At 47.5% G+C, this 12,337-nt stretch overlaps 1 protein-coding gene across 1 annotated transcript in view; it reads left to right on the top strand.

Annotated features, from left to right (window-relative positions):
• Positions 1-1,021: 1,021 nt before the first annotated feature.
• The window catches only part of SIDT1 (SID1 transmembrane family member 1), a 48,480-nt gene continuing 37,164 nt past the window's right edge, over positions 1,022-12,337 (top strand). Inside the window, exon 1 of the mRNA XM_075711207.1 lies at positions 1,022-1,195. Within this exon, the coding sequence (XP_075567322.1) occupies positions 1,022-1,195 (174 nt within the window). The remainder of the gene's footprint in view (positions 1,196-12,337) is intronic.

Raw genomic sequence — 12,337 nt, 5'->3', positions numbered from 1 at the left:
ACAGCTTGGAAAGCTTCCGTGGCCAGAGTCACCGCAGTTGGGGACTGCAGGCTGGCTATATAAAACTGCGGCTCCTACAAGTTCATCCTCAGTCTGAAAAACCTTACAGGTTGCTTTCTAATAACTCTCTCTTCCTGGACTTAAAAGTGCCTCCCTCCACCACGAGATCTGACACATTTCCCAGATGTGTTTGCAGCAGAAGAACGTAAGAGGGGTAAGCCATGAGAGGCAGCTGGGCCTTTCGCAGCCCAACAGTATTGCTCTCACCTTGCCGAAAGGATTAAGTGTTTCACAGTATTGCTTGTAGCAGTTTCATGAATGACTCGAGACTCAAAGAATATAAGATGCACCAAACCATGCTTGAATTAACGAAATGATGTTTTGCTGCAGCCTTTCACAGCTCTGGACTGAACTAAAAGACGAGGGCATCTATCCCAAAGTTACGAGCAGCCAAAAATAAAGCTTGGGGACGGCCCTATGCGAGATGCATTGCAGGTGCAAGCTGCCGCTCCAGCAAGCCGGCAGAGCGCAGGGCGAGGAGCGCCCTGGCTCGGTGGGCCGGGGGTGTTGAAGCCCCGCGGGTCCCGCTGCCCCGGCCCCATGCGCCTGGCGATGCCGGCGTGCCCCTAAGCTCACAGCACAGCTCCCCACGGGGAAAAGCTCCCTGACAACCGTCTGCCAAGGCTGGCTCAGAATTTGGGGCCGGGCACGGGGAGGAGACCCTCCTCCCCGGGGCCGGCCGGCCTCCCTTCCTTTCCCTTCCCTTCCCATCCCCTCCCCTCCGGCCGGCGGAGGGTCTTTCCCCGGGCAAAGTTGCTCGGCGCCCCCCGGTCGAGGGGCGGGGGTGTCCGGGGCTGCCTCCCCGCCTCTCCCGGCGCCTGTGCGTGTCGCCGAGCAATTTATTTAAATTGCAAATAAAGCGCCTCGACGCCCGCCCTGCCGGGAAGAGACAGTCCGGGTGCCGCACCGGGCGGCCGGCGTAAGGCTGCCCTGCGGGGCCGGTAGCGGCAGGGACGAGCCCATGGCCGGGGGCGCGGCCCCGGCCCCCGGGGCTCTGCTCTGCGCCCTGCTCTGGGCGGCAGCAGCGGCGGGGGGCAGCCCCGCTCCCGGCGCCTTCGGCCGCGTCTACCGGGGCGCCGTGAACATCAGCGCGGAGCGGGTCTACGCCTTCGCCTACAGCAGCGAGCCCGGCCAGGTAGGAGCGTCCCCCGGAGCGCCGGCTTCCCTGCCGCGGGGAAATGCACCGTGCCCCCCTCGCCCGCCCTCCCTCCGCCGGTGTGGCCGGGGAGGGGGGGGGGGCACCGGCGCCGCTGCGGCTCCGCCGCTGTGCGGGAGCGGGCCGGGCTCTCCCTCCGCGCCCGCGGTCCTGCCCGCATCCGTGGGGGGCCGGGAGCCGCGGCGCGGCTGCGGGCTCCCCTCGCCTTCCCGCGGGCTTCCCCGGCACGGCCAGGGCACCCCGGGGCTGCGGGACGAGGGGGTGGCCGCGTCCCAGCGGGCGCGGGGTGGGCAGGTGGTTTGGTGCACCTCCCGCGCAAGGGTTTGATACCCAGTGCTTCTAGCAGCAAAATGGGTTTAAAGTCTAGAAGGGAATTATGAGGATAATGGTCTACCTTAAAAAAAAAAAGGGGGGGGGGGGGTTGCATTCAATGAACCTTTTTAAATATCATTTTTCACACTTGAGTGCTTCAGTAGGATCAGGGTACTCTCCCCTGGGAGCCCAGGAGGTGAGACAGGGCTGCGCAGGTGAGGTGTGATGCGGGGAGGCTGTGGGGCAGCACTGCTAAAGCCATGGCTGCTTGTGATGGGGAAGGAAGCCTGTCGTTCATGTATCCCTAGCTATTGCGGGTTTCCCCCCGCCCCCCTTTTTAATGTCGTGTTTATCTCGAGTAGCTAAGTGGTACCTTGGAAACTCTGCCCCCGTTGTTTGGATTGGGTGTTAATTGCTGGGTAAGATGTTCTCATGTACCAAAAGATGGTGAATGGGGCAAATGCGTCTTCGCTCCTGTCCTCAGTTGCACAGGACAAGCGAAAATGGAAAACATTTTTTTCCACACTATATTTCTAATGCTTCAATATGAAGGGAATTGGTAGAGAGCATGATAAAAGGAGGGGGGAGGTGGTGTTAATCATCCCTTGCTTTGTTTTACTCTGAAATTCCAAGATATTATCCCAAGATTTATCTTTCTTCCATTATGTGTGTTACTATGTAATAAAGTGCACCTGGTATTTATGGGGCAGGGGTTGTATGTCAGGGCTCTGATGCAACCGGGCCCAGCTTTATTTAACTGTTGCGTGTCACCACTGAACCCAGGATGTCAAAAGCATGCTTTGGACATGAGCCTCCTTGAAGAAGCTGGTGGTGATGTAAGTTAGACCTCTTCAGGAGTTACGGGTATTGTGTATTATGGTGAGGGCCTGTTGGCAGATCAAATGTTGTCTGTAGCATGTTAGCAGAGACAGCATGTGGACTGACTTCACTTAAAATGAATTTGGTTCCTTTCATTGAATATGCTCTTTGAAGCCATGTGATTTGCCGGACACCTTCCAGGAAAAAAATTTTCTCTCCAGGAGAATAACTAGGGTGATAGCAGAGTGGGAGGAGGCAGGGAGGGAGTACACGGCTGCTCTGTGGTGTTTGCAGGTACCTAAATGCATCTTCTGCTTGACAGCTACTTTCAGACACTAGGCCATTCCCATGGCTGCAAAGAGCCACCAGTCCAGACTACTGCCACATTTAAGTGGAAACTTCAGTGGACTAATCTCCGTGTTCCTGTATGCTGGAACACGAAATCTCTGCAGCGATGCTGAGCTGGTCAAGAGCATATCTAAGAAGGGAAACTTCAGGTTTGAGGCTTAATATTTTTTTAAATGCACAACTCTCCAAGCACTGCCATGAACGTGCTTAAAGAGGGTCATGAAACCAGCTCCTTCTATGAAAACTAATTTGAAAGAGAAAAAACCCACTTAATTAAAGATGGACTGTACTAGGAGGCTTTCTGATGAGGGGTGCCCAGAACAGGTTCTAAGGATAGAGGAGGTCCTAGAGAAGAGAAGGCTCCACAGGGAGACCTTATTGTGGCCTTTCAATATATAAAGGGATCTTGTAAGAAAGATGGGGAGAGGCTTTTTACCAAGGCCTGTAGTGAAGGACAAGGGGCAACAGTTTTAAACTGAAAGACGGTAGATTTGGGTTGGACATAAGGGAGAATTTTTTTTACGATGAGGGTGGTGAAACACTGGAACAGGCTGCGTGGATGTAGATGCCCCATCATTGGAAGTGTTCAAGGTCAGGTTGGACAGGACTTTGAGCAAGCTGACCTAGTGAAGATGTCCCCCTGTCCATGGTAGGGGGTTTGGACTAGATGACCTTTAAAGGTCCTTTTCAACCCCAACCGTTCTATGATTCCTCGCTGAGCAGCCCTACAGATGCTATTCCTGAGCTGAACCAGCAGAAACCTTCAAGAAGATGCCTGGCCTAATCAAGACAACTGGCTGCAGGTGTGTGCAGCTGCCTCCCCAGCTGTGGTTCTGACCTGATGAGAGGCAAAGGTGACTGGGTCTCCTCTTGCCAGCCTGGTCAGAGCTGGAGGTTGATTTGCCCTGCTGGTCCTGCATCTCCCTGGTGATGAGGATTGCTCAAAGTTTAGAAGCTTGGTGGTGGAAATCTTGACTTTAATCTGGGACCATGCTCTTGTGGGCAGGTTTTTCTTGTGCAAGAGTTGTGAAGATACTTAGGGGCATGCTGTCCTCTGGGTAGTTGTTGGACCTTCTGAAAGAATGCAAGTTCTGCAAAAACTCAGTGTACTAGTCCTTGTCTTTAGCCTCGAAATCTTAGCAAGTGGAGCATCAGCTGCTGTTTGCCAGTTGCCTGCCACTTGTGAGCTCTCTGGTCTTCCTGGTCTTTTCAGTCTCCTCCTGTCTCTGTGCTGATGGCAGGTCAGCCAGAAGCCTCTGATACCTTGAGGCAGGTACCACATGGACCATTAACCTTAGTTACAGGAAATTCAATTGAATAAAAAGAGCATTTTCCATGTGGAAGGGCTGCAGTGGGTGAGTTTAATTGATTTCCCTCTGAAGCAAAGCCAGGTCTGGAGTGGTCTGGCTCTGCAACAGGGATTTGTTTTCCTGATGCTGGGGGTTCTGCTGTTTTCCCCTCTCTGCTGTTCTCCCTCACAAGGGCAGGCCTACAAAGCAAGGGACAACTTGGAGCCAAGGAGAAGGTGTGAGGGCAGGCTTGTGACCCATCAGTTCTCTGTAATGTTCTGGTTGCTCACATGCTATGGCTGCCAGGGCATATCTGAAAATGCAGCTGAATAGAGCAATACTTGAATGATGGATGAGAAAAAGGATGGAACAAGACCATTACTCCTGTTTGGTGCTTTAGAGACCTATCACTTTCTGAAAAGTGTACTTGCCTGATCTCAGAGGAAGTTCTTCATCCACATAATCTTCCTTACTTCTTGGGATACAGGTATACATGTACAAGGGAAGGGGGAAAGCAAGTCCTATGAGACTCGTCACGAGAAGATGTATGCAAGGTGAAGAAAGTACAACTCAGGGCTCTGGAGCAGAGCTGCTTTGAGACGGACAAGTGACTTCCCTTCTGTGCAACTCCTGGGTGTATAAAAGGAAAATAAGGGTACTTACATGCTGACCAAGTCACCTAGCTGAAACTCTCATGCATGTATACATTGCCAGGTCTCTTCTCTCTGTATGTGGAGGGGGAAAAACCCTCCAATGTGCTGTTCAGAAACACTTTACCTTGTGTCTTGAGGCAGGAGAGCTGTCAGGCTTTTTTGTACTTGGCAACTACAATTTAGGCCTTAATTTCTGAGGTGGAGCTATAAAAGTAAGGCTGTGTTGAGGAGGAGCACAGCCACCTCTGCTGCAAGGGTCTTCTAGACTTGGCCTGTGAACAGAGGGACATGTCAAACTCCTTCCTCATGGTGGAAAGTCTTCATTTGTTATGGGGGTTACTGCTTTTCTAGTTCCCTTTTCCTTCTCCTAGCTGCACTTTGAAATTTTCCCTTCTGCACAGCTGTTTGTTTAATGTTTAACTGTGAGTGTGAAAAAAATACAATAATAAAACCAGCTGTTGCGCCTGTCACAATGCACCCATGCTCTAACAGCAAAGGCAGATGTGCGCTATTAGAAGTCTGGTGAACAATTAGTTGGGCAAACAGGTTTATCTTATTTTAGGATTGTTTAAACTGGAGACATCCAGGATGGGGGAAAAAAATGAGCACGCTCATGAGCATCTCCAGTTCCACATATTCAATATGACCTTACTTGGAAGGAAGAAGAACGGATTTGCTGGAGCTACCTGTGCAGTATGTCCCAGCCCAGAAGACTGAACAAGAGTTGTAAAGTGTTTCTGCTGGATTTACCATTGACTGGAGAAGGCTTTATGTGACAAGTTCCATGATTGCAACAATACAAGTGCTTCCAGAAAGAAAAAAAGGTGTGTGGGGAATTACTGAGGGAATTGAAAATGAATGACTCTTTCCACCACTGTAAGCTCTGGCAGTTGCTAATGGTTAATTTGCTGAAAACACAAATGCCACTAATATTGTGCATGTGGGTATTTCCTGTAGCAGGTCCTAAGTGGTGCAGGAGAGCATCATGAGGAAGACGACTGTTGGAGACAACAGAAGTTCTTCTTCCTAATCGGAGTTCAGGTCAGCTGGATGCATGATTTGGAAGATACCTGGACTACATTTAGAAAACCAAGTATCTCTTAGGAGAACAAGTTTCCGACTTGCCATTTGCAGGCAAAGCTGCTGCAATCCAGACACAGCTCTTGTACATTCATGCAGTGCATCTTGGTTGTGATGAGCCTAAAAGCTGAGCACTGGGCTGCACCTATTTTAGGAGAAAGAGTGGGTGATATTTTCTTCCTCCTCCTCCCTTGCCAGGACTAGGAACAGAGCCCCAGTCTCAGTTCCAATATGGCCCAGCCTTACTGTAAGCTGTGATTGACAGTAGATTAAGCTGTGGCTTCTCTGCTGAGCAGTTGTGCCATGTGAGGATGTGTAGTCCTCGAGTGACTGTTTCCTATGTGGAGTCTATCTGAGGGGTGATGAGTAAAAAATGAATGAGTGAGAGAGGCTGTGTGCCACCATGGAGGGTTGCTAACATCATTACCCTTCCTTCTTTCATGACTGCAGATGGGAAAAAGTTGACTGACCTAAGGGAAGAGGGGGAATCAACACTAGCAAGAACAGAAGTCTTTCAATTAGATGCCTTAAACTTTGTGACCCTCTAGTAGAGACCAAGTGCCTTTTCCAGCCCAAAGATCATGATGCATTTGGGTTCCTCTGTCTCCTGCTGAATGGGTCTCTTATATCCTAGGTTTGGATGGCAAGTTGCACTTGCTTTGCTCTAGGCAAGGAGCCAGAACTGGAATTCACCCATACGTTCCTCTGGGATTGTGTGATGAGTCACTTGCTCAGACCAAAGCCATCTGTTGTAGCTGCAGGGAAACTCCTTGATCTGCTACACAGGGCAACCTGGTTTAGTAAGTGGCAGTGATCAAATATGTGTTTACTGTTCTCTGTTGTTTCACTTGCGAATGTAGGCCCCACTTCAGCAGCACCCATGCCTGTTACAACAACTCTAGGAGCAATTTTTTCTCCTCTTGCTTCTGAGCTGATTTTGGGCTTCACGTGTAGGACTCTTCAGGCTGGAACTAAACTACCTCAAAGTATTCCCTTGCTCTCCTGCGTGTCTTCTCCGTAATGTTAGTCTTGGCTCCAGCCTATGTTTCAGCCCACAGCTATGCCATGCATGCAATAAAACTTTAGTCTCCTGTTTGGAGATGGCTGAACCTGAGCTATAGTGGGGGGAACAGGTTAGGTTCTGTCTTTCCTTAATGCCGAATGGAAGCCCACCATTTTAGCCACAAAGATGCAGGTAAAAAACAAATAAATTGGGAAGACTACAAAAGTTTGAACAAGAAGATCTCCTAAGGTCAGTGGAGCTCCTGTTATTGCAGGATCTCCAGGGCCTGAACATTGTTGCTTTTTGGTTGCTGACTCTAGTCTGTTCACTGCAGGACACTGTGGAAGGGCCTCAGCACACCATTTCTGGAGCCTAATATTAAATTCCTTATGAGGCAGAAATGTAGGCACAACGTCAAATCCAGAAAAATCAGAGCAAGTTATAGTATATGATGTCTGAAGCCAAGCAAGGTTCAACAGAATCCCTTTGAAATAATTTTTGTATATATAATTTATCTTTTTTAAAGAAAACAACCAACCCTAGCAGGTGACAGTGTAAGCAGTGTAGAGCACACAGCATTTGGAATGCTCTTGCCGCGTCTCAGTGGGGTCTCTTGGCCGCTCCTCATGCTGCCCAGAGTCACACAAAAAGCTCTTGCTTACAGGAGAAAGCAAAAGTAAACTATGAGAGAAATGGTGTGGGGATCTGCTGAAAACACGAGTTTGATCAATGTTTTCTGCAGCAGAAAATATAGCCTTGAAAACTTTGGCTCTGGCAAAAATAGGATATCCTAAGTGAAAGAATGGTGTGGGAGGTGGCTTTGCTTTGAGCTGGGGATGGGATCATGTGCCCACCTGAGATCTCTTCAAACTTAAATTATTCTTTGGCTTTCTAGGATTTTGTTCTTTGTGGGTTTCCCTACCTAGAGGGGCAAATAAGAGTACATCTTGAAGGAGGCTATCAGTTTGCAGCCTTTAGGAAAAAAAGCCTGAGAGGTCTGCTCTGGTTTCTTGCAGGGTGGCCTGCAGACCTTCAGATGGTGTCTTCTGTGCTGGCAGGAATTTTGGTTTTATTTCTAATGTGTAAGCTAATGCTGTCAAGCCCAATAACTTGTCATTGACCTAAAGCATCTCTCTTGAATTTGGATGTTGTTCTAAATCTTAAAATCACCCTCTTCTCGTGGGCTGTCCTGTTGTTTAAAATCAAAGCTGATCAGGTTTTCTTGCTCCCCCTGCCACCCCCTCCCTACCCCCAAGATATTTAGATTAAAAAAGAAAAAAATTTCTGAATAAGAGTAAGTTCATCAAAATGTGTCTGTAACTTCATCAAAATGTCTCTCCTCCGGTTGAACTCTTTCCAAGAACAGTGCAGCAATTTATAAGACAAACATTTGCACTGTAAGTGGAGGCTGAAATGTCCTTAAATAACTTGTACAGAAGTTGTTGGGTAGGAAGGTATGCTTTTTCCTATACAGACCTCATCTGCTATTTCAGGGGTTATTTAGGGAATGAAAGTGCAGTCTGTAAAAGCTGTATTGCAAGGGTGTGCCATCTGCTCGGTTTGAGAATATAGTTTAGTATGTGTGCATAAGCAAACGTTATTTCCTGCTGTGTATACTTAGAGAAACACAGAGGATTTCAGAAACAGCCTTCCTTACTTTATGCTGACGTTTTTCTTTGGGCATAGAAATAGCAACTTCAGTGTGGTTTAAAACAAATGAACAATGTTTTTTTAAAAAAGAAAAAGAAAGAAAAGAGGACAACATGTAGGATACATAATTCAGTCCACATCTGAAGTGTCACTGAGGTGAAGAACTTGGGATCCAAGAAAGAACTGGATATTTGTGTTGTGACAGTAATCCCTGGAGTTATTGCTGTGAGCTTGGGGTTGTGGCAAATTTGGAAAAGTTTTAAACCCTTTTGTTTCAAGCGCAGAGTTCCAGCTGCTGTGGGTTAGGAGGACACTATTTATTAGAGATTAGTTTGTTCCTTAACTGGCTGTTCAAAAAAGGATTCATTTGTTTATTTTTAATGTCTTCCTGAAGTCTGAGGGTGGTCAGAAACAGGTACCTACTTCATCCAGCATGGCAGTTCCTAGTTTTTCTTTCTGGCTGTCCTGGAGACTCCCTAGTGACATTGGTTAGAGGACAAAATTTCAAAAAAGGAAAAAGATAAATATTAACATGCTTTGTATTTATCTTACTTCCATTTATGCTGCACAGATACTGTTGCAAACAAGTGAACTCATGGGAATGTCCATGGCAGACCATAAGTACACACAGCATATTTGCACAAAGTGGAACTTTTAAATTAAAAATTATTAATCCTAGAACAATTACGTTAATGTGACTGAGGCTGTGCTTGACATACCCAGAGTCTGTCACTTAGTTTATGCTGCTTTGGATATTTAATATTCCTGGCAGGAATGCTGGAAGAAAACTGTGGGCCAAGGTTATTTGACAGATTGTGTTTGGCAATTAAGACTTACTGACATTAGGGCACAAAGTCAGACAAAGAAAGGCTGAAAGGGAATGCTCCTCTGAGCTCCACTACTTTTGTTGTCAGACAGGAGTGGCACTCATCTCGTGAGAGGGCAGGAAAGAGGTTCTGTAATGCCTGTCACTGTCTCATAACTATTTTCCTTCAGGATCTCAGCTTCCCCCTGTTGTGTTGGCAGTGGGAAGAGCAGCCGAGTTCGGCGCTGACAGGTATGTGCTTCATTCACTGACTCAATTGCTCTAGCCCATCTGGCTGAATCCTGCTTCACTTAATTTCAGGGTTTATATAAAAATGAAGCACCTCTTTCTTGTGCAACAGCAGACAGCAGCAATTCAGTGGCTTTTGTAGACATACCCTGTGCTGAGACCTTCCATTGTAACTAGCAGCCTGTGTGTTTGCTTGCCGGATGTGTTCCCTGCCCACTGGCTTGGCTTGGTGCCTTGTCAGGCCCACAACCAAGTGCTGTTGCAACGTAGACTGATAATCCCCACCGGTCTTGCAAGGAGCAGCTTACGTGTGGGTGCGACAGAGAACATGGTGAAGCCCTGGTGTGATTCGAAGGTTTTGCTTAGCATGAGATGGTGGAAAGGAATCCATGGTAATGCTCTTGACAACCTTTTCTTGCAGCAGAAATTGTTGTTGCAACCTCCTGCCTGTCCTTAAATTCACATCCCTGCCGTCTTAAGCTGATGTGTAATCTCTGTGGGAAATACAGACTTAATAATCGGTCCAAGGACTCTTTTGTGTCAACAAGAGCCTGCTTTATTTTGCTTTATGTTTGGAGCCATGTTGGTCTTGTTCAGCTGCATGAATCTGGGACCAGCTCCTTCTGCCTGTTCCCATCTAGAGAATGGAATTCAGATGTGCACTGCTTTTTTTTATTTCTTTCCTTTTTTTTTTCCTCCCCCTATCTCCAGGGTGGTGATAGAACTGAAGTACAAATATTTGTCTTTCCTGGTCTAACACGTTTTTCTATAGTGCTGAGAGCTCTCTCTTTATTCAGCTGTCTAACTCCTCTGTCTACCTCGAAATACAGAAAAAAGCTCAAGGTCAGTCTTTTGAGAAACAAAACTGTCATGAGCTTGGCTGGTGAATAGAGATGCACATGGCAGAGGCTTGGCAATGGGAAGGAATATGAGCAGCAGAAGTCTCTAAAGCAGTCCTGACCCTGCCTCAGCCCTGCAGCGCAAAAGGCAGCAGTATGGTTATTGCTGACATTTTAGTGCAGGGTCTGGCTGTCAAAGGAAGTATTTGGTACACGAGGTTGTTTCCCAAGATCCAGCTTGGACCATCCCACCTCAACCTAACTGCAGGTATCTGCAGGAAGTGAGGATTTCAGCTTAGCAGGTACAGATGAAATTTAGCACTGGGTTATAGTACCACTATTGACAGCCTCCATCTGTGTGTGTACAAGGAAGAGGGAGAGGTGCAACTAGTTTTCTGCGGCGCTGGAAATGGTCTGCTCCAAAGTGAAGTCCCTCAGCAGTGGTGGTGGTGCAGGAGTGACGGCAGCCTGGTTGATGCTCTTAGTGCCCAGGCAAAACCCTCCTCACCTCAACCGGTGCTAAGTGAGTGGGGATAGATGCAGAGGAGGCTCATAGCCTTTTGTTCTAGTGTGGGGGTTTATTATTATTTTAAATACAAAACCTGTGCTTTTTAGCTGGAACTCCTCTTGTCTCTACATGCAACATAGGTAGGATCGTATTTCTGTGTTGGGAGGGAGGATTGTATGCAATGGGAGCAGTGGTTCTGTAGTGGGGAAGGGTTCTTGTGTCAGAACTGCTTGTTCTTAAAATGAAATAATCTTTGGAACAGGATGGAGGGAGTGTTTGAATGAAATAAATCACCTTTTTTTTTCCTTCACCTCCTGCTTTTTTCCAGTCTTCTAAAAATATTTTGCTGGAGATGATGCCCTTGAGGCAAACACCAAATGCTGACTTTCAAAGGGAAAGATGGAACTGCTAGCATTGGCTCAGTGGTGAATTTACTAAATCTCTTGCATGAAAAGGTGTATATTGTCTATATCAAGACAACAGAATCTAGAAGCAAACATGGATTAAAAGTTTAAGGTACGTCAATTGGAAGAAGGCCAGAAAAAGCACACACATCAGTTCATAGGCGCTACATTGTTATCCCTGTCCCTTGTGATGCTTCTGCTAGACAGTTCACCCTGCCAGGCAAAATGTCTTTCTCCAAGACACTAATTAGGGTTCCTTCCACCCTGTAGCACAAAATCAGAGCGTGACTGACAGCAAATGAGAGAAGCCCTGCTTGCAGTTAAATGTTAACTTCGCCACACTTCCTTATAATTGCACTGAGATTCTGCTGAACTGTGTTGCTCTGATATCCCCAAGCTCATTTGCAAGTGGTGGGGAGGATCTGGAGGGGCTGTTAGGTGGTAACTTCTTGTGCAGGTTTGGCCCACAGGCAAACCCCACCTGTTTTATTGCTGTGTTTTGGAGGAATAGCTATTATGTCAGGCAGAGGCACATCAACCAAAGCTTTGGGCTGCTGGGAGCTGCTGCTGTATTTCTGAGACTTGTGAGGGGGAGAACAGAGCTGCATCCTGGGGATGGGATTTGGCTCCTCCACTGAAAGTGTAGGATCTGCCCATGAGAGGTCCTGTGTTACTGTGGTGATGGTGGCAGGGTAAATAACTAGATGGACTGGAACCTCAGTTGCCATCTGTCCAGCTTCGTAATCGCTTTGTTTTTTGTCCTGGGCTTTTATTATAAAGATTTTGATGGGGTTAGGTGGTGTGATGCTCCTGATTGATCTGGGCTATGTGCAAGCATAGGAAGAGCAGAGGTATTCACTGGAAGTGAATTGTGAATATATTGAGGTGAAATTTAAAGTACACTGGGATCTTCTTAATGAGCTGCTCTGTAAATGTTGCTTGTGATTTTTCTCATGTTCCTCTTTGTCTGAAGCACCCTATTTGAGTGTGGCTTGGGAAGCAGCTTTGCCTGTAAAGATTCCAGAGAGAAAAGTGAGAGGAACGAAAGAAGTGTAATGGAATCACACCTGTGAGCCCATACTTAGGCCAGAGGTGGTCCTGCCTCAATGCAGTTTGATGCTGCCCCAGATGTCATCAGACCAAAGAGAGCTCAAGGCACCTG

This window comes from Pelecanus crispus, chromosome 1 (assembly GCF_030463565.1).
Source record: "Pelecanus crispus isolate bPelCri1 chromosome 1, bPelCri1.pri, whole genome shotgun sequence".
In the NCBI taxonomy this organism is placed as follows: Eukaryota; Metazoa; Chordata; class Aves; order Pelecaniformes; family Pelecanidae; genus Pelecanus; species Pelecanus crispus.
Note: the sequence above shows the minus strand (reverse complement) of the source record. Positions and strands in the feature narration are given on the sequence as shown.